Raw genomic sequence first — 27,431 nt, forward strand, 5'->3', positions numbered from 1 at the left:
TATGACCCAAGTTTGACCCATAGTTGGGTTATTTTTTACTCAACTGTTTTTAACGTGTACATTGTGTTACTATTCCCTTTCCATTAAACTCCAAATATGATCCGCTATGATTCCCTCCATTTCCGATATGATACAGCACGATTCATTCCAGGTGCAAAGCGATCTGACATGATGCATTTAACTCCTTTTTTTTTTTTTTCAGAAAAAAAAGATGCATTTAACTCCAATTACGATGCAATACAATTCAATTCACTTTAATTACGATGTGATGCAATATTATGCATTTCACTCAAATGATGATGTGATTGAGTCCAATTATGCCGTGATATAATTTCATTTAACTCGCATGTAATGTATTTTTTCCACTGTAATTGTGGTGAATTGTATCAAATATCACATTCTACTAAGTATATACACTATATTGGTATATTATTGGTATTATATTTCCCATTGTAATTGGATTATAATGTATCACTGTTTATTTAAAAAAATAAAAAAAAAATCACTTGTTGATGGTCATCGAGCTCTAAAATTCGACAATGCAATTATTATTTACGTCCGATTTTAATGTACGATTCACTTTGATTCAATTTACTCCATTTACGATGAACCGCTAATTGATCTTTTTAACTCAAATTTCATTTAACATCATTGTCATGATTTATACTTCAATTATGATATAGCAATAGAAAAACTTTACCAATAAAAAAAATATAAAAAAATTAAAAAATAATAATAATAAAAAATAAAAAAAAACTTTACCCAAAAAATCTTATTTTTTGTATCTGTGGCCTTTTTCAGCCCATCGAATGTCGGATTTAAATGTCTTTTTCAAGCTTAATTAACTCCTTTCCTTTGCAACATTAAATGTAAGACTTTACACGGACGGGCTTTAAAGCAAATAAACGATCTTTTGAGACACAGCTGGTGAATTGAGATGCAAAAAAATATGCAGAATGTGCTCGCGTTCAGTACAAAGAAAGCAGCATCGAGTTATTCCCCCCCGGATGCTGTCTTTGACGTTATTAAAGGAACAAATCTCACATGGTCTCTTGTGGTTTTCCTCTGCCAGGTTCAGGGCCCTCTGCCAGTCCATCATTGCTCACAAGCTCTTTGACTACGTGGTCCTGGTCTTCATTTTCCTTAATTGCATCACGGTGGCCCTGGAGAGGCCCAGGATCCACCAAGGCAGCCTGGTAATGTTATTTACTCTTATCAGCTATTACTTTATTACCTTGGACATCTGGAGCCTTTTGGGGGAGTGTGGGGGTGGGGGGGGGTGCAAAGGTTATTTTTGTGCTTACCAGCTGGAGCTCGTTCTGTTATCTAAAAAGAAAAAAAAAAAAGAAAAAAAAAGAGCTGGGTTATTTTTCTAACCTATGAATAAGATATTGCGGAAACAATTTATTTTTTTCCTCCCGACAGTATGAACCGACCTGCCTTTTATTTTGACATCCAACCTATTTTTCCTTTCTATTTGTCCCTCGACCTTCTTATATGTGCTCCAGGAACGGCTTCTCCTCTCCATTTCCAACTACGTCTTCACTGCCATCTTCGTGGCCGAGATGACCCTCAAGGTAAGGAGCCTTTCTCCTCGTCTCCTCTTCCACCGACCTTCACTCTAGAGCAGTGGTTCTTAACCTGGGTTCGATCGGAACCCTAGGGGTTTCGGTGAGTCGGTCTCATGGGGTTTCGGCGGAGACTCCGCCGCAGAGGTCCACCCCTCAGTCTCGTCTGCAGTTAGTGGGCACAGTCATTGAAAGCGTCCTGCTCTGAGATTTCCTACCGGTTCCGCTTTGTGGTCGCTGGTTTATGCAGCAGAGTGAGACCTCCCCCATTAGACCGCTTAGAGAGGGCTGTTAGTGACGCCGACCCCACGTCCACCCCCAACCGCCACAACGTGTGACTGTCTGCGTGTCGTGTGATTTCTTACAGAATATTTTAATCCGTGCTAACTATGTCGGGCAAAAAAAAAGAAAGTGGTCGGACGAATATGTATGTTCATGCACATGTGTTGGTTTTGTTATTTGAACAAGGTGATATGAATGCACAATTCATTTCGTGCACCAGTAAAAAAAAAATCATATTTTATTTTTTACTAAAGAAGGGTTGGGTGAATGAGCATATGAAACTGGTGGGGTTCGGTGCCTCCAACAAGGTTAAGAACCACTGCTCTAAAAAAAAAAAAAAATTAAAAAAAAAAAAAAAAATTAAAAAAAAAATAATAATAAAAAAAGAAACACTGCTCTAGAGCTTTCGAAATTAATCGATTAATCGACAAGTAATCGATTATTAGATTACTCGACAACAGTTTTAATAATCGAGTCATCGTTTGAAGCCAAAGTCCTCTGATTTCAGCATATCAACAGTAATTGTTCGCCGATTTTTTTTAGTCCTCCATGAAAGAAAACCGATTATCTTCTGTGTTTAATCAAAATAAGACATTTGAAAACATCCCCTTTAAGCCATTCTAAAATGTTCGACCTGCATCAAACGTATATTGCCCCTCATACTTACAATAACTTCTCCGTCCTGTCTGCCTCGCAACATCTGGATTTTTTTTATCTTCTTTTTTTCTACCTAACTACCGACCAACCTACCACTTTTACCATCCTGCCATTTTCAGACCTATCTATCCTTTTTTTTTTTTTTTTTTGGTCCAATGCCTCGAATGTCTGCACATACAAGCTAAGCTAATGTTTCTCTAAACACACGCTCACACTCTGCCAACTGAACTGCGCAACCTCGAACCCGAGCTTCTAATTAGAAACAGTGGGACATCATTTGCTTCTCTTTGAAGGCAAAAAATTCATCAAAATGACATCAATGAAGAGCTCCAGCATTTTTTTTCCTTCATCTTTTTCTTGAAAGAAAAGCAAAGAAAGATGCCCGTGGGAGTGTTCAAAGTTTTACCACACCTGCAAGCCAAAGTAAAATGCGTTAATGGTCGCTGAACTGAGCTCTTTTAATCATGTTTGAGAGCACGTGGTTGTGACGAAAAAGAGAAAGTTTGGCTGTTGTTTCCCCGGAAAAACCTCCTGACAGAATTACCCGTCCTTTCCCGCAATTCTCTTTGTTTCCCCCCGGAGAAAGCAGACGGCGTTGTGTTCCCGCGTGACAGTTTTTTTTAGCAAGTGAGCCCTGGCAGGTGTCAAATGACGCCCCTCCGAAAACGTCTCACAAAAGCCTTCATCTTCCAACCTCGTCTCTTTTCCCACGAACGTTTTTTCCCGCCAGTCACTGTCTTCATCCCGCATTCCTCGGCAGGATATTCTCATTCCTCGCCTTTGCCGCCCGCGTGTGAGCTAAATGTTGATGGATTTGTAACATGGCCTGGATGTCTGCATGAGCTTGGGAAGAAAGCCGGGATGAAAAGAATGTTTTTGCTGCACCTGGCAAAGCATGGCATGTATTTTTTGTGCTGGAAAAGAAGAAAATCGGATTCAGTTGACGTCAAGGTTATTTGAGCGAAAAAAAAAAAAATTCTTTAACTAAATAAACAAAAACGAAAATGCTTTTGAAAAAAAAAGAAAACTAACTGTAATTGTAGTGTAAATGTCCTCTGATTTCATCTTTTGGTCATTAATTTAATACATGAGCCTTTAGGGTGGATTCTAAAATGTGATTTGAGCATATTTATTTAATTATTAACCGAAATAAGGACGTTTGAAAGTGAGTTGCGCAGAAGTGATGTCATCGAGCAGCAGCCAATAGAAAAGCACCTTCAGAATTTTGACTCCAATGGCTCGCCTTGCCTGCTTTCTCATTCGATTCGGCCGAAACGCAACGCGAGGTAAGGAGTGGCGTTACTTTTTTTCATTTTAACATGATATTTATTAAACATTGCACACAATTAATACATTTTTCAAAGAAAGCTAATACTAAAACTAAACTAAAACTAAACATTTTTCAATATAATTAAAACTAACAGAGCTGTCCCAAAAACGAATTAAAACAAACTAAATTTAAAAAACTAAACTAAAAACAAAATTAATGAAAATTCCCAAACTATAATAACCCTGGTTGACATGACCAACATTGGACCAAAAGTAGTGCTTTAATTTAAAAATGAGAAGGTGAGAAGGCGTCTTAAATTATAAGAGGCCTAACAAATTTTAAAGACAACATAAATAAGCTTAAAGATAAGTTGAGCCAAATGAATACGACTCAATGATATGCCCGGATAAAAGATAAAATCATGACAAGCTCTGATTGTGGAGCGTGAGATGACCGGTCGATCTACGTTGCTATTCTCACCTATTGTCATAAGCTGTAGGTTCCAGGATGCAAGCGGTTCGAGTGAATTTCCTCTGCCGGGTGTCCGGGCTCTCCCTTACACATAGGGTCAGTCATCCGGGAGGGGCTCAGAGTCAAGCCGCTGCTCCTCCGCGTTGAGAGGAGACAGTTGAGGTGGCTCGGGCATCTGGTTGGGATGCCTCCCGGTGAGGTGTTCCGGGAATAACCCACCGGGAGGAGGCCCCATGGACGACCCGGGACACAATGGAGAGACTATGTCTTGGGAAATCCCCCCGGAAAAGCTGGACGAAGTGGCTGGGGGGGAGAAGGACGTTTGGGCTTCCTTTCAACCTGCTGTTCTCGTGACCCAACCCCAGATAAGCAAAAGAAAATGGATGACTGGATAAAGTTATGATTAGCCATGTAGAAAAGTTGTGACGAGGATAAACCAGCTGGGGTCAATAATATAGACATCAATTTGCTTCGATGAATAGAAAACTTGATTTCCAGTGTTGGTATCTTTCTATTTTGGGACTCCCTGGTCTCAACTGGTTTCAACTGGCAAGGCTGAAGGTGAGATAGGAAGATGCAGAGGAGAAAGATCACAGTGACACAACGGCCTACCTTCATGTCACTTATCTACTTACGGGCCAAAGAGGCGGAATCGAACCATTTATTCTGCGGCTCTAATGGCAGACCAATAAGCTTGCTGCATTCTCCGAGTAAAATCCTTCAGCAAATTGCTTTTAAACTATCAACATGCCTACAGGGAGCAGCATTCCGCCACGAGAGCGCTCACTCAAATGGATGACGATTGGTTGAGAGAGAATTGACAAGACGCATACGACTCGATTTCAGTGCGGCCATTGATGATAAATCTTTGTTATGTAAATTGCAACTGAATGATTTTACTACAATTGCAACCCTATAGCGAAGAGAGCAGACAAGTTTCTTTCTGTCGGAGGTTTTGTCCAAATAATTGATTGGGGAGTTCCACAGGGAAATAGTCGCGGCCCGTTGCTTTTCTCAATATTTGCTAATGGCCTACCATTAATCCTAAAGAAAGCTAAAATATTGATATATGCAAACTATTCAATAGCATACGCAGCAGAAATAACAATGAACAAATTAAGACGTGTCATAAATCCGGGAACTGCAGTGGAATGGATAACCAATAACAAATTAGTCCTCAATGTATCAAAAACAAAATGCATTGTTTTTGGGAGAAAAAGTGTCAAAGTGGAAGTGATCATAGCAGTAGAACAAGTTCAAGAAAACAAACTTCTGGAGGGTCAATTACTCACGGATTTTCTCCAATGGAGACCGGGCTCAGTCCCTATCCCCCATACCCAAACAAATTTACCCACCCCCCCCCCCCCCAAAAAAAAAATCTGAACTGGGTATTACTTGCAAATGGGCAACATTAAGTTGTGAAGATTTTGAGTTTCCATAATATGTCGAGGCGGAGCCCGGTAGCAAAGGTTCGAGGATTTTCTAAAATGATCCGAACCCGTCTCCACAAGTTCTCTCACCCAAAAGTGCCACATATAAAGAAGGTAAGCTGTGCGTTCATGTCTTTTTTTAAACTCCCACGATGTGAGCGACTCTGCGTCCATCAACGAGGAGCGATAAAACAAACAAAAAAGGAGCGACTAAATGGGAAGAAAAATGAGCCTAATATTGAAAGAAGTCGTTAACGTGAGAGAACCCCCACCCCCCGCACCCCCACCCCCCGCCGGGCTTGAGTGGTCTTCGTCGTCTCCTCATCTTTTTCCCTGCCCCCCATCTCCGCAGGTGGTGTCCATGGGTCTGTATTTGGGCGAGACGGCATACCTGCGGAGCAGCTGGAACATTCTGGACGGCTTCCTTGTCTTCGTCTCGCTCATCGACATCGTGGTGTCCATGGCGGGCGGGGCTAAAATCCTCGGCGTGCTCCGCGTCCTCAGGCTGCTGCGGACGCTGCGACCCCTCAGGTCCGTCAGTTGCGGGGGGTACGACGAGCTCTCGGGTGTCCGGCTCCTAACGAGCGTCGAATGCTTTCTGGCAGGGTCATCAGCAGGGCTCCGGGTCTGAAGCTGGTGGTGGAGACCCTCATTACCTCCCTCAAGCCCATTGGCAATATCGTCCTCATTTGCTGTGCCTTCTTCATCATCTTTGGAATTCTCGGAGTTCAGGTGAACGGCATTCTTTTAAAGGCTTGTGGTTGGATAAGAATTGGGGTAATGAATCACAAGGTTAAGGGTTTTAGGGTCAGTATTAGGGGTAGGCTCTTCTCATCCCCGCACCATATTTGCGATATTTGGCATTAAAATTAGATTCCGAGATTCCTGTCGTCCAGTAGTTCTCAAACGCGGTCCTCGGGTACCCCTTATCCAGCCTGTTTTCCATCTCTCCCCCCGCCAACACAGGTGTTTCAAATGATCAGTTTACCAGCAAGCTCCGCATGAATCCTGATAACGATCCTCAGCTGTGTTGACTGAGGGAGACATGGAAAACGGTCTGGATAGGGGGTACTTGAGGACCGGGGTTGGAGAAACACTGCTGTGGCCTATTTAAATTCTAAGATTCTAGATCCTGGCGTTCCTAAACGACGTGGGCCACCATCCAACTTCCTTACCTGGGAATGGAACACCGTCCCTGGGCACGGATTCCCTGAGCGTTGCCAGGGGTCTGGGTTTTCGGGGTCTGGGTGTTCGGGGGTCTGGGTGTTCGGGGTCTGGGTGTTCGGGGTCTGGGTGTTCGGGGTCTGGGTTTTCGGGGTCTGGGTTTTCGGGGTCTGGGTGTTCGGGGTCTGGGTGTTCGGGGTCTGGGTGTTCGGGGTCTGGGTTTTCGGGGTCTGGGTTTTCAGGGTCTGGGTGTTCGGGGTCTGGGTGTTCGGGGTCTGGGTGTTCGGGGTCTGGGTGTTCGGGGTCTGGGTTTTCGGGGTCTGGGTTTTCAGGGTCTGGGTGTTCGGGGTCTGGGTGTTCGGGGTCTGGGTGTTCGGGGTCTGTCTTATGTCAACCTACCAGACTTGACGGGGAAGGATCGGATTTAGAATATCGGTAGGGGACTCCCACGACTCTCAGAGGGTTGCGCTGATTGTTTTGGGGCTGGTTGGGATTAGGCACAAAATTTGATTATATGGTAGGATTAGGGGTAATTTTTGCTGTTTGGTTTAGGGTTGGGGTTAGTTAGGGCATTAGGGTTAACCACTAACCACTTAGGGTTGTACTCGGGGTTGATGTTCATTTTGTGTTAGTCTCAGAGGTTAGCGTTTGTGTTTTTAGGTGTGGTAAATGTACAGGGTGGGGTTTTTGCTTAGGGGGGTTAGTGGGTAGGGGTAGTCGGGTTTGGGCGAGGTCTTAGTCTTTGTGTATTTTTATATCTACTGCTGTTTGAACCCCAAAACAAACATCTATTTTCATACTCACTCGCAAAGGCACGGTGGCTGACTGGTTAGCACGTCCGCCTCCCAGTGCAAAGGTTGTGAGCTCAAGTCCGGGCTTCGGCCTTCCTGGGCGGAGTTTGCATGTTCTCCCCGTGCCTGCGTGGGTTTTCTCCGGGTACTCCGGTTTCCTCCCACATTCCAAAAACATGCATGGCAGGTGAATTGGACACTCCAAATTGTCCATAGGTGCGATTGTGAGTATGGTTGTTCGTCTCTGTGTGCCCTGCGATTGGCTGGCAACCAGTTCAGGGTGTACCCCCCGCCTATTGCCCGAAGCCAGCTGGGATAGGCTCCAGCAACCCCCGCGACCCTTGTGAGGACAAGCGGTAAAGAAAATGGATGGATGGATGGATGGATGGTCGCAAAGTTGCTTTTCCTCTGCAACATCCTCCTAAACCCTCATATTGTTCTCAACGTTCCCATCACACAACACTTGTGAATGACAATTTTCCTCACGAGGGAAAAGCAAGCTGTCAACAACCGGCGCTGTCAGACTCTTTCATGTGTGCACCGGAGCTGCATTTGGGGTGCTAATTATGGAAGCACTTCAGAAAAGCAACATCACAACAACAAGTGCCTTGACGGAGATGCGTGTGCGTGCGTGTGTGTGTGTGTGCGTGCGCGAGGCAGCTGTTCAAAGGCAAGTTCTACTACTGCGTGGGTCTCGACGTGAAGAACATCACCAACAAGTCCGACTGCCTGGCCGCCAACTACCGATGGGTGCATCACAAATATAACTTTGACAATCTCGGCCAGGTACGAGGGCGCCCCCTAATCGATTCATCCGTGAGAAAAAGACATTTGTCCCATTCCTTTTGTCTTTTTTGTGTAACCTCCCAAAAGGCGCTGATGTCCTTGTTTGTTTTGGCCTCCAAAGACGGCTGGGTGAACATCATGTATCACGGACTGGACGCGGTGGGCATCGACCAGCAGGTAACACACGTCTTCCGTGGAATTCATTGGAAAAATTTGTATTTTGTCATGACATTTGGTGTCAGAAGTGAGCTCCAAAGATTGCCCACCTGCACAGATTTACCAACCAAACCAGTCAGTTAGGTGCAAATATGTCGTCCTTGTTTAGCTACGTGAGTGACTTTTTCTACGATGCAACCTTTTTGCTGCATCATTTGGAGAAAGAAGTGGGATCCAGAGGTGGGAGTTGGCGATAAATGTTTGGATGACCTTATTTACATTCAAGTTTTTGTCTAATGGGATATGTCACTCCATTTGGTGTCAGAAATAGGATCTAGGCACGTCTTGTGTTTGTAACTGCAGCTAGCATCTTAAAAACCGCACCGGCTACATTTGGTGTCAAAAGTGGGACACAAGAGTAATGTCAAATTAAATATTGACCGTACAAACACCGTGATATCATAAGGCGCCTCGTCGTGTCGACTTTGCTTATATTCGATTGCCACAGCCTTTGGTGTCAGAAGTGGGTTCCAATGGGCACTGTAGACAATTTTTATGGTTACAAAGAGCGTAATGTTTTTATTAGCTCGATACTACCACAACATTTGTTTTCAGAAGTCGGATCCAAACGAATTGCTTTCCTTCCAACGAGCGTAAATGCGAACGTAACAAATTTGCCAAGAGCTTAAATGCGTTTGTTCACCGCATCAACTTTTTTTGTCCTCAAGTGTCAACTTTTTTTTTTTTTTTTTTTTTTACCCTTGCACACATTGTGTTGCCCGCAGGCGCACACACTCGATGTGTAAAAAAAAAAGATTCTCCCTCGCAGTTGCTTTCATTTCAAGGCCATTAAGTAATCTACTACAGGGAGACTTTCTCCTTTCTTCCGGATGATTCCGTCAGGCTGCCACAGGGAGGGAGGAAAAAAAAAGAAGAAAAAAAACATTAATCCAATTTTAGCTTTCAGCTCTTTCTCACACAATTGCACGGCTGCTGCTTTGTTGTGACACTTGAACCGAGATTGTTGTTTGGTAATGGCGCCGAGTAATAACTTTACCTGCTCCTCTTTCAATCTTCTGGATGTATGATATACTCATAATTTATGTATTTATACAAAATGTGCTTTCGATAATTGGGCGAAACCTGACAGTGATTTGATATTAAAAAAAGACGAAATGTAGGATAGCATATTATACAGCATACTTTAAAAAAAAAAAAAAGTAGTCTTCATTCCAGGTAGACACTCACTGGACACTTTATGACGAACACTTGCGTAGTCTGATATGGTGAGCGATTAAGGTTCGATGTTAATGTTTTTTTTTGTTTTTTTAAGAGCTCAGTATTGTTCATTCGGAAATGTCATCATCATTGCTCTTTATTTTTATTTTATTTTATTTATTTTTATTATTATTTTTTTGTGTGCGTGGGTGAGAATGTGTATGTGCGTGCGTGCGTGTGTGTGCGTGTGTGTGTGTGTGCGTGCGTGCGTGCGTGCGTGCGTGCGTGCGTGCGTGCGTGTATTTGTTAGCTCACCAAAAAACCTATTAGAAAAAATCTCTGGACACTTCATGACGAACACTTGCGTAGTCTGATATGGTGAGCGATTAAGGTTGTCGATGTTAATGCTATTGCAAGTGTTAGATTTAGCGGTAGGTTTGAGTGTAAGCGTGTTGTGGGCTAAGGTCTAATGATTAGGGTTTAGTGATTGCGGTTAGCGATTCGTGCTAACCATTAGCAGTTAGTGCTGCTGCTTGAGTTACAGTTAAGCTAGTGTTGGTTTTGGGTTGGCAGTTGTGATTAGCGCAAGTGTTAGTGCTAGTGTTAGCATTATTGCTAACTATTAATTAGCTATTGTTTGAGTTTTGGGTTAGCGGTTACGATTAGCGCAAGTGTTAGAGGTTCATAACTGTCATTACAATTGTTAACTGTCAAACTACTTTAAAAAAAGAAGTTGACTAATAGCTAGCTAGGCCTAGCCTAGCATATCTTTCTTTAACCTTGTTCCCCTACTCATTGTCCCCACTTGCAGCCGATGATCAACAACAACCCGTGGATGCTTCTCTACTTCATCTCTTTCCTGCTCATCGTCAGCTTCTTTGTGCTCAACATGTTTGTGGGCGTGGTGGTGGAGAACTTCCACAAGTGTCGGCAACACCAGGAAGTGGAGGAGGCCAGGCGGCGCGAGGAGAAGCGCCAGCGGCGCATGGAGAAGAAAAGGCGAAGTAAGAAAACACAGGGGGGGAAAAAAATGCTAAATGCTATACTAATGCTAATAGCATTCCAATTTACCTACGGATTTGAAGTCAACACACAATTGTGGGCTAAGGCCAAAATTGTATCGAATATTTTTTAACTCGAAAGCTCTGAAAAAGCATATCAAGAGCTTGTTAAAGTCGACAATATTAAGTATTGTACTCTTTGCGTGTTCAATTAACTGAATGGTGAGATTCTGGTGAAGAAGTCCCTTTGCAAAGGTAAATAATTATCAGAAGCTTCTGAGGACAAAAAGCTGATGACACTGAAGCCGTGTTCTATCAGGTTGTCTGTCTCTCCAACGTGGGGCATCAATACTTATTCAGAAAAGTGGGAGACCAGAAGTCTCCTCCCATCAGCCCACGATACATTTGTTGACATCTCAGTAAATACCAGAAAAATCCCTCTCTACTCCCTCTCCGAGTTCCCATAGGTATAAATCAGATTAGAGAAAAACAATCATACATCAGCCTGTCTCTTTCGAAAGAGACAGGTACCAGACACCATATACTCCCTTCCAAATAGCGGATGGAAGGACCCCCTTGCCCTTCTCCTCTCATAAATCCAAAACAGATAAGAATGCCATTCTATTCATTGAGCCATACTGAGTTAACTAAATCCAAAACGGCTAAAATATAAATTGAAACTGAAAAACAATGTTAATAACTTAACAAGCTCCAAGCATTTTTCCCCCCCCCCCAATTTCCCAGCCTCGTCGAATGTAACGTTCCTAACACTATGTAACCATTGTGCAGAGGCCCAGAAGCTTCCTTACTACGCCTCCTATGGCCCGGCGCGACTGACCATCCACACGTTGTGCACCAGCCACTACCTGGACTTGGCCATCACCTTCATCATCTGCATCAACGTCATCACGATGTCACTTGAGCACTTCAGCCAACCTCAAGTAATAGCCAACGCGTATAGAACATATTTAGCATTCACTCATTCATAATCAAGGATGTATGCAATCGGACGGTCTCGGAGTCAAATCATGATAGCAGCGCAACTGATGTACTGACCTTGTTTGTCTTAGTCGTTGGAGACGGCGCTGAAGTACTGCAACTACTTTTTCACGTCCACCTTCGTCATTGAAGCGACTCTGAAGCTGGTGGCCTTCGGATTTCGGCGTTTCTTCAAGGACAGGTATGAGAAGAACGGCGACGACCCGTGAAATGTTTGGAAAATTCAGCCACAAAGCAAAAAAGTCTCAGAAAGACAAAGAAAGTTCCGTTCCGTTCCGTCTTCAATTCCGCTTATCCGGGGTCGGGTCGCGGGGGCAGCAGCTTTAGCAGGGAAGCCCAGACTTCCCTCTCCCCAGCCACTTCAGCCAGCTCCTCCGATGGGATCCCAAGGCGTTCCCAAGCCAGCCGTGAGACGTAGTCTCTCCACCGTGTCCTGGGTCGTCCCCGGGGCCTCCTGCCGGTAGGACATGCCCGGAACACCTCCCCAGGGAGGCGCCCAGGAGGCATCCGAACCAGATGCCCCAGCCACCTCAACTGGTTCCTCTCCACGCGGAGGAGTAGTGGCTCGAACCCTGAGTCCCTCCCGAATGACCGAGCTTCTCACCCTATCTCGAAGGGAGAGCCCGGCTACCCTGCGGAGGAAACTCATTTCGGCCGCTTGTATCCGGGATCTCGTTCTTTCGGTCACGACCCGCAGCTCGTGACCATAGGTGAGGACGGGAACGTAGATCGACCGGTAAATCGAGAGCTTTGCCTTTCGGCTCAGCTCCTTCTTCACCACAACGGACCGATACAGCGTCCGCATCACTGCAGACGCTGCGCCGATCCGTCTGTCGATCTCCCGCTCGAACCTACCCTCACTCACTCAACCCACTTCACAAGTGGAGGAGTTCAAGTATCTTGGGGTCTTGTTCACGAGTGTTCACAAAGAAAGTCTGCCATTTTAATACGATGCTTTTGGCCCCGAGGGTCAGAGAGGGTCTTTGAAAGACAAACTTGGCCGAGAGAAATATTCAGGCCACAAAGCCGGTTTCACGTAGCGTCATGAAATTTGATGGTCAGACCCACAAAAAAGCCTCCGAAAGCCATGCCCAATAAGACCCTGCAAATTTGAGGCAGCTATTTTTGGAACGTTTCCAGGGTTCTTCTAACACTCTTCCTTAAGATGTTCTCTGATTGCTACCACATTTTAATCACATGCTTGACAGATGAGCAATGCCAAATTGAGAAGACGTTGAGATTTAGTTACCGTGCGTGGGTGCAGAATGGCGGCGAAATGAGATGACTTGCCAAAAAATATTGCATCCCGCAAAAACGCCGTCGCTGTGAAAAGCCCCCAAAGACAAAGTTCTCATGTCATGTTTTCATGTGTTTACCATTTGTAGACCCACAAAAAAAAGTCTCAGAATGTCAAGCTTGAAACGAAACTGAAAAGTTGGAGCATTGTCGCTTTTAAATCTGCCTCATTTGAGAGATTTTCATTGCTGCAAAATTTGAACCTCGAAAAGATTTTTGAACGTTCGCCATTGAGTGTGGGCAAAACACGACGATGAAATGACTCGCCATAAACACGAAATTCAGATCTTCGGCTCCCCTTGGCTTTTGCGGGGGGTTTTCGCTGCTTTCATTTTTTTTTTTGCATTTCTTTTTGATATCAGAGATGGATGGTTAAAAGCCATGTTTGTCCACGCGTGACTAATCCATTTGGACCAAAATGTCTTCTTCAATCGGGAATTTTTTTTTTTTTAAGGAATAAATATATATTTTTACACCCACGCTAAAGCTGTGCAGGTGCAAAAAATAGAATTTAATGGATATCAATATCAGCGGAGTTCCTCTTCCGTCCGTCGCGGCCGCCGCGCGGAGCAGCTGCTGCTGCATATTACTTCAGCAGATCCCACTGAGGAAATATTTATTATTACATCTGCTGCTCCATTTTTAGAAAGGGTGGATGTGCTGAAGGAAGCTTTTGACTTCCTGTCTCCTCCCCTTTTTGCATCCATCTGTGACAATATCCATTATTTGTATTTTATACTGCGTTTGTGTCCTGTTTTCTACTCTTGTGTGTTTTTTTGGATTTTGAGGGTGTTTACATGCCACTACTTTCTCGACCTCCTCGCCAGAGATAACATCTGGTCAGAGGAATCGTTTACTCCATCTCACAATTTGGCAGGGAATTGACTTTTCCGAAAAGAAAGTTAGCTTTTTTTGTGAGTGTGTGCGCTTTGTACTTATTCACCAGGTGCTACAAATCACATCTGTTTGATTGGACTGTGTTTTTGCTCACTCATCGCCATCGACCCTTTCGCGCTGCCTCTTAATGGCGACTTTTTCTATCTGTAAAAAAAAACAAAACAAAAAAAAAAAAAACACCGACACGATCTGTAAGCCGCCAAGTAGGAGGTAATGAAGAAGACCAACGTGGAGATTTATAAATGTGGTTCAGGAAGATCTTCGACTTCTCCAGACAGTCACGTTACCAGGATTAAATAGTCTCGAAAGGGGGTACGAACCTGAAACCTTGACTTAAATCACATTTTCCCAACACGAGCCACCTACTCCCAAAATTAACCAATTATACCTAACCCACTTACCCCTAATCACACACTCCAACCCTATGCTGGGTCTCCTTGCCCAACTCTGACCGCTTAGCCCCAATTTTCAGAAACCATACAGGCAGTTTTAAATAACACTTGCAAATTCTTTGCTGTCATACAGATATGAAAAGAAAGACCCTAACTCCCACCCATCAAGAGTCTGTCTTCGACTTAATTCCTAACAATCAACACTAACTCAAATGTAATATCTTTGAAGGCGGTAGCAAATGATAACGAGGTGAGGGGGTCCGAGGTCCTTGGCGGGATTTGAAGGCGATCTCGCCGTCCCGGCGTAAATATTCATAGGAGGAGAATCGGCCGTTCAGGTGCGACGCTACTGGAGGGAGAATTATGCAAATGAGGCGCGAAGCGAGCATTAATATTCATTGGGGAATTAGCATAACATAGCCTCGAACCTAGATGACGCTCGCAATTCACTCGCTGCTACTTCTGCCGACGGTGACAGTTGTGTGTGTGTGTGTTCGTGTGCGTGCGCGTGTGCGCAGGTGGAACCAGTTGGACCTGGCCATCGTGTTGCTGTCTGTGATGGGCATCACGTTGGAGGAGATTGAGATCAACGCCTCCCTACCCATCAATCCAACCATCATCCGGATCATGAGGGTGCTCAGGATCGCGAGAGGTACACACACACACACTTGCCTAATGGGAAGAATGGAAATAGAAATAAGGGTTAGAGGGTTTGGAACTAACCATTACCCCAAACCCTACCCCATTATCTAACAATCCTACCCCTTCACTTACAAACCTAAAAACTGATCATCCAAACACACTAATCATAACCCCTAAACCTAATCTTTGTCTAATCTCAAACCCTAATCCCTAACCCTGTAAATCTTCCATCCATCCATCCATTTTCTGTACCGCTTGTCCTCACAAGGGTCGCAGGGGTTGCTGGAGCCTATCCCAGCTGGCTTCGGGCAGTAGGCGGGGTACACCCTGAACTGGTTGCCTGCCAATCGCAGGGCACACGCAGACCAACAATCACAATCGCACCTATGGACAATTTGGAGTGTCCAATTCACCTGCCATGCATGTCATGTTTTTGGAATGTGGGAGGAAACCGGAGTACCCGGAGAAAACCCACGCAAGCACGGGGAGAACATGCAAACTCCATCCAGGAAGGCCGAAGCCCGGACTTGAGCTCACAACCTTTGCACTGGGAGGCGGACGTGCTAACCAGTCAGCCACCGTGCCTGTAAATCTTATTCATGTAAAAACCCTTACACCTAACCACAAGACCTTTAGCCTTTAACCTATCCATCCATCCATCCGCTCATCTGGGGTCGGGTCGCGGGGGTAGCAGCTTTAGCAGGGAAGCCCAGACTTCCCTCTCCCCAGCCACTTCAACCAGCTCCTCCGGCGGTATCCCAAGGCGTTCCCAAGCCAGCCGAGAGACATAGTCTTCCCGTGTGTCGTGGGTCATCCCGCCGGTGGGACTAGCCCGAAACACCTCTCCAGGGAGGTCGTCCAGGAGGCATCCAAACCAGATGCCCAAGCCACCTCAACTGGTTCCATCCATCCATCCATCCATCCATTATCTACCGCTTATCCGGGGTCGGGTCGCGGGGGTAGCAGCTTTAGCAGGGAAGCCCAGACTTCCCTCTCCCCAGCCACTTCAACCAGCTCCTCCGGCGGTATCCCAAGGCGTCCCCCAAGCCAGCCGAGAGACATAGTCTTCCCGTGTGTCGTGGGTCATCCCGCCGGTGGGACTAGCCCGAAACACCTCTCCAGGGAGGTCGTCCAGGAGGCATCCAAACCAGATGCCCAAGCCACCTCAACTGGTTCCATCCATCCATCCATCCATCCATTATCTACCGCTTATCCGGGGTCGGGTCGCGGGGGTAGCAGCTTTAGCAGGGAAGCCCAGACTTCCCTCTCCCCAGCCACTTCAACCAGCTCCTCCGGCGGTATCCCAAGGCGTCCCCCAAGCCAGCCGAGAGACATAGTCTTCCCGTGTGTCGTGGGTCATCCCGCCGGTGGGACTAGCCCGAAACACCTCTCCAGGGAGGTCGTCCAGGAGGCATCCAAACCAGATGCCCAAGCCACTTCAACTGGTTCCATCCATCCATCCATCCATCCATCCATTATCTACCGCTTATCCGGGGTCGGGTCGCGGGGGTAGCAGCTTTAGCAGGGAAGCCCAGACTTCCCTCTCCCCAGCCACTTCAACCAGCTCCTCCGGCGGTATCCCAAGGCGTTCCCAAGCCAGCCGAGAGACATAGTCTTCCCGTGTGTCGTGGGTCATCCCGCCGGTGGGACTAGCCCGAAGCACCTCTCCAGGGAGGGCGTCCAGGAGGCATCCAAACCAGATGCCCAAGCCACCTCAACTGGTTCCTCGCAACGCGGAGGAGCAGCGAGTTTCTCACCGCATCGCTAACCTTTAACCCCAAAACCATAAAACTAGTCTAAAAAAAAAAAAGTTTAAAATTATTTTCAAGAGTGCTGTCATTTTCTATGTTCCCTCCTTGACCCGAGGATGCTTTCCAACAAGGTGCTATCATAGGTTAGAAGATTTTACATTCAGAGGAGTTTACAAGTTGCACACGTGACGTACTTTGGCAAGCTCAAGCTGGTCTCAAACCAGACTTTCCCATTTCCGAGGGAGCGTAGCTTCCTCTGAGCCAAACAGGCCAACAGACCTAAGGAAGGTCTAAAGCAGGTAGACGGATCCGAAAGGCACAGGAAAACACAACGGGCACGTCTTGAACCAGGGCAGTCGACAAAGCCAACGGCGGCAACGAGAACCGCAGCCGAACGGAAATTCTGCGGCGCCGAACGGATGATCTGGCAAAGCGCAAAGTGGAGCGCGGCTGCTTCGAAGGTGTCTGGATAACGAGTCTCAGCTGGGCGCGCTGCAGACGCGGGTGGTTGGCTACCGAGCTGACGCGCGGCCAGGAACAAAAGTGGCAAATTCCACCACGGTAGGAGAGCGGGTTTGGCTGGATTTCACCTTCCTTGGTTTTCTTTGGTCCCCTCGGGTCTCCTGGTGTTCGGTTTAGGTGAACGGTATGAGATTTTTTCTAATAGGTTTTCTGGTGAGCTAACAAATACACGAACGCACGCACGCACACACACATACTCACCCACACACACACACAAAAAAAAATAAAAAATAAAAAAATAATAATAATAAAAATAAAAATAAAAAATAAAATAAAAGAGCAATGATGATGACATTTCCGAATGAACAATACTGAGCTCTTAGAAAAAAAAAAAAAATAAATAAAAATAAAAATAAATAAAAAAGGAGAGCGGGTTTGGAAGGATTGCGATAAACCCTCGGCCAGACCCTGTCCTAGCCGCTTAATCTCGTTCTCATAAACCATACACACGTTTTACATAATCATAATGTTATTAAATACAGTACAAGTATACAAGAAGGTAACCACAATTCATAGAAAGTCCGTAAAACAGCGTAGCTTAATTTATTCACTGAAGTGGATGTTTATATTAGTCGTCTGGAATCCAGACGTTTACTGCCGCCGACGTATATATTCGTCAAGTCCGTTTTTTAAGCAGGTACGCATTTTGGGGGGAGAATAAGATAAAGATTAGGCAGTGAAACTTGGTTTAGTGGATGGTGTGGAAGCAAAATTCTACTTATCAGAAGTGTATCTTATCCGTCACAATTTAGGAGTGACTGTAAATTAGTTAGACTTACTAATTGCCAGCTGAGGCTCGTTGCTAGCTAGCTAGCCTTGGCTTTTTGGTGTGAAACGGTGTTTTCAGTGAAACCAACCCATATTCTATTGCTGATTATTAAAGAATATAAACTTTTTTTTTGGGTGAAAGAAGACGGTACACTTTTGGTAGATTATATTTTGACAGAACATTCTACAAAAAATCAATCAAAATGGCCGGCAAAATGTGGAGAGCTCGTTGCTTTGAAAACGGCTGGCAAGTGAATTGGGATTGACGTATTCTTATTCTCTAACTGGAAGAAGTGTCACAAAAAGTCGTACAGCAGACGATCCCTTGGATGCTCGCAGAACTGAGGTCTCGCGGGATGAACTGACATTGTGCTTTTTGTTCCATTTCCTGCAAGTGAAGCATTAGCATCCCATTTCCAAACTCTTCTCCCCCGCATTGAATCCCCAATTGGCGTCTCGGCTCTCCAGGCTCCAACGCTTTAACTTTGAACGGAGTCGGATAATAGCTCATTACGCCAATGCACTTTATCCCGCCTCTCCCGAGCGATCCAACCCCCCCCCCCCCCCCCCCGCGCGACCTTTCGCGACAAGCGCGAAACGGGGCCCGCAGCCGCCGCGCGCTAATCAAACGGCAGCTGGCGGTAATTAACGAGCGAGCCGGGTGGAGGTTTGATGGCTAGTTGGAGACTAACAGGCGACCCATCTCGTGGTTTTTATCGCCCACGCTAATGTTTAGCGTCTGTCCGTTGTCCGCGGGAGACCGTGTTAGCACGCTCACCCGCTAGTTTCCTCTCTCAACAACGGATCCTGCAATGTTTATTTTCTTTTTTTTTCTTTTTTTTTTCTTCTTTTTTTTCTTAAATGTTTATTTTCTAATGTTTATATGTAAGTCAAGTCAAGTCAAGATGCATATCAAAATCAAAGAATTAGGAGTCAAATCTCTCAGGAGGCTTTCCTGTTTCTCTTCCCGCTAACCATTGATAGCATTTGAAAATTGGGCCTGCGGGAATTGGAGTGTCCATCTATTGATCACTTGTAATCTCTCTCTTTTCCCGGTTCCTCTTATTCAGCTTTATCTCGCCGCTGTGTGATCTCCCACTTATGTTTCTAAGTGTGTGTGTGTGTGTGTGTGTTCTCTCTCTGCAGTCTTGAAGTTGCTTAAAATGGCAACCGGGATGAGAGCTTTGCTGGATACTGTCGTCCAAGCTCTGCCTCAGGTGAGCACGCACGCACACACACACACACACACACACACACACACACACACACACACCCCCCCACGCATGTGAGAACTCCCAGGAGTTGATTAACATTTGCGGAATGATCAATGGCCACTGTTGGAGGAGGTTCCCCACGAGAATTGTGACCTTCGCGCTGACATCACTGATGAAATGTTTCTTACTTTCCTCAGTGAACTCCATTCATTTTTAACATCTCCATTAATGAGACATGCTGGTAAAAAAAAAAAAGGAAAAAAGATTTAGACATTTTTAATCATGTTTTACGGTCCACGATATTTGGTGGCTCATAATAATAATAAAAAAAATTCTCAAGGAAAAAATATCTGGAAAATTTTTTTTTCTTGAAAACATATGCGTTTTAAATTTAAAAAAAAATACATATCACAACTTTTCCTTGAAAAATGATGACATAAAAGGGCCATTTGCTGTTTTAAAAATTTGAATTGAATTGTGTATTTGTGTTTCAGGTGGGAAACCTCGGCCTGCTGTTCATGCTGCTCTTCTTCATCTACGCGGCTCTTGGTGTGGAGCTCTTTGGAGAACTGGGTAAGGATTTGCACCCCCGCATTTAGTCAGGAGAGTAAGTCAGCGTTTTATGGCTGCAACATATCTAGTCAATTTTAATTTTGGTGATTTATATGGCAACTTATTTTTCAGATTTTTATTGATTTTTCTGCCAAAAATTGCAACATGAACATGAAAATTGGCCATGTCAAAATTGCAACTACTCCTTAATTAAGCCGGTATCCATTCAGAAAGAAATGCTTTTTCTGCACAAAAATTGAGTTAGACCACTCTTGTTCTCCAGCACACAATGATAGCCATAGAATGACAAAAAAAAAATGTGTGTAAAATTCATCAGTGTGCAACTTTGACTACCCGTGCGAGGGCATGAGCCGCCACGCCACATTTGAGAACTTCGGAATGGCGTTCCTCACGCTCTTCCAGGTCTCCACAGGCGACAACTGGAACGGCATCATGAAGGTTTGTCATTTCTCTTATCAACTGATGCATACTAAAGCTTTCGCAGCAACAACTGGGAGATCAAATATGGTGTGATAAATTAAATTTGTTTGCTGTTTCTTGAAAATGTGTTTTCTTAAAAAAATATATTAAAAAAAAACTTTTTTTTGTTTTCATCTTATCTGGAAAATATGGTTTTATTCTCATAAAATTTCAACTTCTTTTGAAAATTTTTACTTTCTTGTTTTAAAACAAGAAGAAGAAAGAAAAATGTTTACTTTTCATTTTATAGTACCAAGAGCTCTTGCTGGAAAAATACACATTTTTTTAATCCTACAACATTTATCTACAATATTTAAAATAATAAAATAAGCTCCCTTCCCCCTCCCAAAAACATACCATCATTTTCTCTTTTTTTTTCTATTCAGTTTTATTCTTGAAAGACAACTGGCAATTCTGGTATTTACATTTGTTTCTCTAACAATTATTACTTTTTTTACAACACAACTTCAATTTTGAAAACTTTGTTCTAAAACAAAGTGATGTGTTTTTTTCTGGAAATAAAACTTTATTCTTGTAATGGGCCGATATTATACTTATTTTTTCTAAATATGACATTTAAAACACAAATAAATAAAAAATTATCCAAGAGCTTTTCTCCCGAGACTCTTTTTGTTCTGAAATTTAGATTCTTGTGATTGTAGTGTGCGGTGGCGTACAACTGCGCCGCATCACAGTGAGAGCTGAATGTGTTTTGTTCTAAACCATAGCGGAGACGTGATTGAATGGGAAAAGGTCACACACTGGCTCACCCACAGTAAGCAGGTATCCGTGCCGGATGGAGTGAATAATGAAAGCAAAGACGGTGTCAAAAGGCTAAGCAATCTCTCAAGCAACACAACAGACTGAAGAGTACTAATCAATGGCTCCCCTTTGAAAACTTTCCGCTCGCGGTCTGTTATGTGACTCAACTAGTGCCGAAATAAACATTAGCCACCGATGCTAACACATGGTGCGTCGCATGGATGGCCACTAATGGGAAACTGTGCCAATATTATGCTCAAATTAGCTACATATGCTTATTATTAGACATGACACGAATGTTAGCTTCAGGTGCTAGCAGTTTGCGCTTGTCACACTAACATTAGCTACAGAATGCTAAAAAGGAGCTTTGCTAAGCTGATGCTAATATCAGTTTCGGCTGTTGGAATGACTTCCTACATGTGACGCTAACGTTAGCTTCTGTTAACTTTGTTAACATTTTTACTGTTTTACTTTATATTTTAACCATTTTGAATTTAGTTATAGCTTTGTAGATGTAGGTATAATTATGTTAACTCAGTATGGCTCAATGAATAAGTATTGTATTCTTATCTGTCTCAGATTTATGAGAGGAGAAGGGCAACGGGTTTCTTCCATTTGCTATTTTGAAGGGAGTGTAGTCTGGTACCTGTCGGAAGAGACAGGATGATGTATGATTGTTTTTCTCTAATCTGATTCATACCTATGGGAACTCGCTGAGGGAGTAGAGAGGGATTTTCTTGTATTTACTGAGTTGTAAACAAATGTACTGTGGGCTGATGGGAGGAGACTTTTCGTATTCACCCACTTTTCAATAAATAATGATGTGCCGGAGTAGAGAGGAGACACAATCTGAACAAGACCACTGTTTGAGTGAGTTCAATTGTTGTCATCAAAAGCTTTTGATACCTTTGCAAAGGGACTTCTTCACCAGAATCTCACCATTCAGTTAATTGAACACGCAAAGAGTAGAATATAAATATTGTCTACTCTAACACTTCTAACTGTAACGGGACTTTGGAGATATGACGTCAATGCTAACACAGGACCTTACGTACATTAGGTGTAGCTGTGAACAGCAGACTGAATATGTTACTGATGCTGCTGCCACTGATGTAAGCCGAATTCACTAAAATGGCACTAATGTCATTATGTTAGTGTTTATCTTCATGCTAATGGTTTAATAGCGTATTCTTCCATTTACATTTGCACCTCCTTAGATTTTGCACATACGATGCTATCATTAGCTGCCAGTGCTAACTGGGGACTTTGAGGACTGGATGCTAATGTTGGCTTGATTTATCATTGTAACAATGTTAGCTGTAGCTAGTTTAATTGAGTAGTCTTTCACCTGATGAGTTATTAACATTGTTTTTCAGTTTCAATTTATATTTTAGCCGTTTTTGGAGTCATTTAGTTATAGCTGTGTAGCTCAATGAATGGTATGGTCTATTGTATTCTTATCTGTCTCACTCTCCTGAGAAAAGAAGGGAGTATAGCCTGGTACCGGTCTCAGTCGGAAGAGGGGAGGGACAGGCTGATGTATTATTGTTTTTCTCTAATCTGATTTGTATTCCTGGGAACTTGCTGAACTTGCTGATGGGAGGAGACTTTTCGTATTCACCCACTTTTCAATAAATAATGATGTGCAGAAGAAGAAGACACACACAATCTGAACAGAACACGGTTTGAGTGTCTTCATTGTGTGACCAGAAGCTTCTGTTACTATGATACCTTTGCAAAGGGACTTCTTCACCAGAATCTCACCATTCAGTTAATTGAACACGCAAAGAGTAGAATACAAATATTGTCTACTCTAACACACCTCATTCGTGACTTCACACGTAAGATGCTAGCATTAGCTGTGGCTGCTCAAAACTCAAATGACTACACAGACATGACTGTAATTTTAACTGGGGACTTTGTAGATATGATGCTAATGTGAAATGCAACAGCTAACGGGGTATTTTGCAGGCACGATACTAATATTGGATGCAAGTCAATATTATCATTATGTTAATTTAGACTTTTTTCCCTTTTTTAATGGTATGTTCCCTTGTCCCATCTGCGCTCCACAGGACACTCTCCGCGAGTGCCCTCCAGGGTGGTCGGGCGGCGACTACGGCTGCCACGCGGGCCTGCAGTTCATCTCCCCGTTGTACTTCGTGTCCTTCGTGTTGACGGCTCAGTTTGTCCTCATCAACGTGGTGGTGGCCGTCCTCATGAAGCACTTGGACGACTCCAACAAGGAGGCGCAGGAGGACGCCGAGATGGACGCCGAAATCGAGCTGGAGCTGGCCCAGGGCGGCCTGTGCTGCATGATGGGCGGCATCGGGGCCATCGCGGGGGCAACCGGCGCGGGGGTCGGCGGAGTGGGCGGAGGAGCGGCGGCGGCGGCTGCGGCGGGCGCCGTCGGGGGGCCCGGCGGACCTTTGATGGCGGTGCCAAAGGACGGAGGGGGTGGCAGCTCTCAGGAGGGACACGCAAACCACAGATGTCGACTTCATTCTCCTGCTCAGGTAAAAATATTCGATTTGATTATTTTGTTTCATTGTGATGACGCTCGTGTGTGTGTGTGTGTGCGTTAAAGGAGAGCCAGTGGCTGGACAGCGTGTCTCTGCTAATCAAGGACTCAATGGAAGGTGACATGATTGACAATCTGTCCGGCTCCGTCTTCCATCATTACTCCCCCGTTTGCAAGGACTGTGATGGACACACACAGGAGGTACAACAGTACACACGCACACATAAACACGTATTGTGGGGGGGGGTGATTGCTTACTATGTTGGGGGGGTCTTAGGTCCGTCTGGCGGAGGTGGAGCGGACCTCGCTGATGTCGGAGCAGCTGTCTGACAAATCATCATCTCCAGCACTGCCCGATGATCTCAGCCTGGATGATCACGCCAGCTACCAGATGCTGATAGGAGGAAGCCAGGTACACACACACGCACACGCACACGCACACACACACACACACTCACAGGTCTCCAACCTCGCGTTCTCTCCTCTCCTTCAGGATGGCAGCAGTGGTGGCTCCCACAATTCGGATGAGTTGCCCACCGAGGGGCAATACGGGGGGCTCCCTCGTTCAGACGCTTCCAGAGGAGAAGAAGACAAAGATGAGGCGGTCCACCAGCTTTATGAGGCCAACGTCCGTCCTCACTTGTGTCCGCCCTCCGCGGAACCGCAAAACCCGACGCATTGCCAAGGTCATTTTAAAGCAAAAAAAAATGAAATTGCCAAATGTGATACAGCAAAAGGTGAAAGAGCAAAATATAAAACAAGAATCATGAATCAATAAATATAAGACTGCAAAATTTGAAACAATAATTTCATGTCAATTAGATCAGAAAAATGAATTGACAAAACCAAAATGGCCAAATGTAACAGTGAAACATGAAATGGTATAAAATTAAATGGCAAAATATGCAACACTGAAACTGCAACAAAACAAAACAAAAAAACAAGCCAAATATGAAACAGCAAAACTTCAAAATGGAGCCAAATTTGGAGCAGAAAATATTGAAACGGCTCTCAAGTCCTGAAATAGCAAATCACGAAACAGTAAAATGTGACGTAACAAAATGTGGAACAACCAAACTTGACACCGTTTCACGTTGTGAAGAAATGAAATATGATACAAAATGTGAAACAACAAGAACTGAGACTCGTCCCAAATGTGACGTTGCAAACGAAATGTGAAACGACGACACTTGATTGCGTTTTTTGCAGATGAGCGCGGAAGCCGCGTGGATGGAGGCCTCGGGTCCTCGCCGCTCTTCCACCTCCCGGCTGACTTCTTTCACCCCGCCGCCAACCCCGGAGACGGGCCCCCGTCCCGGCTGGCCTCCCCGGCCTCCTGGGCGTCCCTCCGCTCACCCGGAGCCAACAACGGGGCCACGCGCTCACGGGTATTAAAGACCGGATGAATGGATTGGCGAGTGTGTGATGCGCGGGTTGGATGCATGACCGGCGGCCATCTGCATCGATTTGTCAAACGAGTAGCGACATCATGGATTCTTACGAGGGCTTTTTTCCAAGGGTCAAAAAATTCACAAGATTGTGGAGGCGTGTTTATCCAGGTGAGAATTGACATCGAGTTGGAGTCCTCGACGGAACTGGCCCAGTTGCGCTCCCTGGGATTTTGTAAAAGTTCAGCCCCTAAAACCCGTTTCGGTTAGCAGCACAAAATTTGGCGGTCATATCTATCATTAGGAAGCCCACAAAAAAGTCTCAAGAAGCCATGATGTAAAAGACACATGAAGTCTGCCATTTTGGTTTGATGTGACCATTTTAGGGTCATTTCATCTCCAAGTGTGGGGGGGGGGAATAAAGAGCCGGTAAAGTCAGTTTCACTTAGCAACACGGAATTTGGTGGTCATGTCTATCATTAGGAAGCCCACAAAGCCATGAATGTTTGAAGTGGCCATTTTAGGTCAATTTTGTCCCACGTGTTAATAAAAAAAAAATTTTTTTAATCAGTTCGGATGTCAATTAGGTTGTCATGTGGATCATTGGGAGACCCACAAAAATGTCTCACAAAGTCATGCATTAAATGTCTGCTATTTGGTTCGAATTTTAGGGTCATTTTGCATTTTTTCTCATGCCGTAAAAGACACATGAAGTCTGCCATTTAGGTTTGATGCAGCCATTTTAGGGTAATTTCATCCCCAATTTGGGAAAAAAAAAGTTGCCTCTATAGCCACTTTCACTTAGCAACATGAAATTTGGTGGTCATGTTGATCATTGGGAGACCCACAAAAAAAGTCTCACAAAGCCTAAATGCATTAAATGAAGTCTGCTGTTTGGTTTAAATTTTAGGTTAATTTTGTCATTTTTTTCATAGGGGAATCCAAATTTAAAAAAACAACTCCTCCTAGATATTTTGTGTTAGTGCTACCAAATTTAAACCACACATAATAGACACCTGTTTACACCTATTTGTGTTTTGTCTATTGTGTGTGGTTGGAATTTGGTGGCAAAAGTTTGATTTGGCGTGTTCACAATTTACACTTAGTTGTGTTTTGCTCCTCGAGTGGAAAAGGGGGCTTCTGCGAAAATTCAGCCCCCGGAGCCAGTTTCCCTTGGCAAAATGAAATTTGGTAGATATCTCTATCATCAATAGACCCACAAAAAAGTCTCAAGAAGCCATGATGTAAAAGACACATGAAGTCTGCCATTTTGGTTTGATGTGACCATTTTAGGGTAATTTCATCTCCAAGTGTGGGGGGGGGAAATAAAGAGCCGGTAAAGTCAGTTTCACTTAGCAACACGGAATTTGGTGGTCATGTCTATCATTAGGAAGCCCACAAAGCCATGAATGTTTGAAGTGGCCATTTTAGGTCAATTTTGTCCCACGTGTTAATTAAAAATAAATAAATAAAATCAGGTCAGATGTCAATTAGGTTGTCATGTGGATCATTGGGAGACCCACAAAAATGTCTCACAAAGTCATGCATTAAATGTCTGCTATTTGGTTCGAATTTTTGGGTCATTTTGCTTTTTTTTTTTCTCATACTGTAAAAGACACATGAAGTCTGCCATTTAGGTTTGATGCAGCCATTTTAGGGTAATTTCATCCCCAATTTGGGAAAAAAATTTGCCTTTATAGCCACTTTCGCTTAGCAACATGAAATTTGGTGGTCATGTTGATCATTGGGAGACCCACAAAAAAAGTCTCACAAAGCCATGCATTAAATGAAGTCTGCTATTTGGTTTACATTTTAGGTTCATTTTTGTTATTTTTTTCATAGGGGAATCCAAATTTAAAAAACAACTCCTCCTAGATATTTTGTGTTAGTGCTACCAAATTTAAACCACACATAATAGACACCTGTTAACACACCTATTTGTGTTTTGTCTATTGTGTGTGGTTGGAATTTGGTGGCAAAAGTTTGATCTGACGTGTTCGCAATTTACACTTAGTTGTGTTTTGCTCCTCGAGTGGAAAAGGGGGCTTCTGCGAAAATTCAGCCCCCGGAGCCAGTTTCCCTTGGCAAAATGAAATTTGGTAGATATCTCTATCATCAATAGACCCACAAAAAAGTCTCAAGAAGCCATGACTGAAAAGACACAGGAAGTCTGCCATCCTGGTTTGAAGCAGTCATTTTAGCCTCTCTTTGGACATTTGCGTTGTTGGTGTACTCACATTTAGTTCTTGGCATCTCCCAACGTAGCTTTAATTATTATTAATATCGCCTCACCTATTCCAAGCTGTATCCGCGTTGACTCGCTTCCTTCCCTCTGTTGGCGTGTGTGCCAAACAAGAACAAAGAGCTCCTGGTCTTTTTTAGTTCTTGTGTATCCATGGCGACCCATCCCTCCCTCTCTCGCTCTACCTGGTGGCTTTGTAAAGCTCAGTGCC

General features: G+C 44.3%; 1 protein-coding gene and 1 long non-coding RNA gene across 5 annotated transcripts in view; one reads left to right on the forward strand and one right to left on the reverse strand.

Annotated features, from left to right (window-relative positions):
* cacna1ib (calcium voltage-gated channel subunit alpha1 Ib) overlaps positions 1-27,431 on the forward strand; it is a 146,439-nt gene that overhangs the window by 114,581 nt on the left and 4,427 nt on the right. For 3 of the 4 annotated variants that reach the window (XM_086082116.1, XM_086082117.1, XM_086082118.1), the window contains 18 exons: positions 1,073-1,196; positions 1,509-1,577; positions 6,031-6,209; positions 6,284-6,410; positions 8,294-8,419; positions 8,507-8,596; positions 10,605-10,797; positions 11,584-11,735; positions 11,865-11,974; positions 14,897-15,030; positions 19,208-19,278; positions 19,770-19,848; positions 20,165-20,286; positions 23,145-23,585; positions 23,657-23,791; positions 23,868-24,002; positions 24,084-24,276; positions 24,800-24,978. In XM_086082116.1, coding sequence (XP_085938242.1) covers positions 1,073-1,196; positions 1,509-1,577; positions 6,031-6,209; positions 6,284-6,410; positions 8,294-8,419; positions 8,507-8,596; positions 10,605-10,797; positions 11,584-11,735; positions 11,865-11,974; positions 14,897-15,030; positions 19,208-19,278; positions 19,770-19,848; positions 20,165-20,286; positions 23,145-23,585; positions 23,657-23,791; positions 23,868-24,002; positions 24,084-24,276; positions 24,800-24,978 — 2,659 coding nt within the window. Of the gene's footprint in view, positions 1-1,072; positions 1,197-1,508; positions 1,578-6,030; positions 6,210-6,283; positions 6,411-8,293; positions 8,420-8,506; positions 8,597-10,604; positions 10,798-11,583; positions 11,736-11,864; positions 11,975-14,896; positions 15,031-19,207; positions 19,279-19,769; positions 19,849-20,164; positions 20,287-23,144; positions 23,586-23,656; positions 23,792-23,867; positions 24,003-24,083; positions 24,277-24,799; positions 24,979-27,431 lie in introns of those variants that run through there. The other variant, XR_015095759.1, reaches the window with a different exon arrangement.
* Positions 22,194-27,406, reverse strand: LOC147169199 (uncharacterized). The gene is made up of 3 exons (XR_015095760.1): positions 27,271-27,406; positions 23,849-24,162; positions 22,194-23,769 (listed from the first exon to the last, which is right to left on the reverse strand). It is a non-coding gene; the product is annotated as an uncharacterized LOC147169199 (long non-coding RNA).

Source organism: Leptonotus elevatus, chromosome 8 (genome assembly GCF_054856555.1).
Source record: "Leptonotus elevatus isolate MCC_2025b chromosome 8, RoL_Lele_1.0, whole genome shotgun sequence".
Lineage (NCBI taxonomy): Eukaryota > Metazoa > Chordata > Actinopteri > Syngnathiformes > Syngnathidae > Leptonotus > Leptonotus elevatus.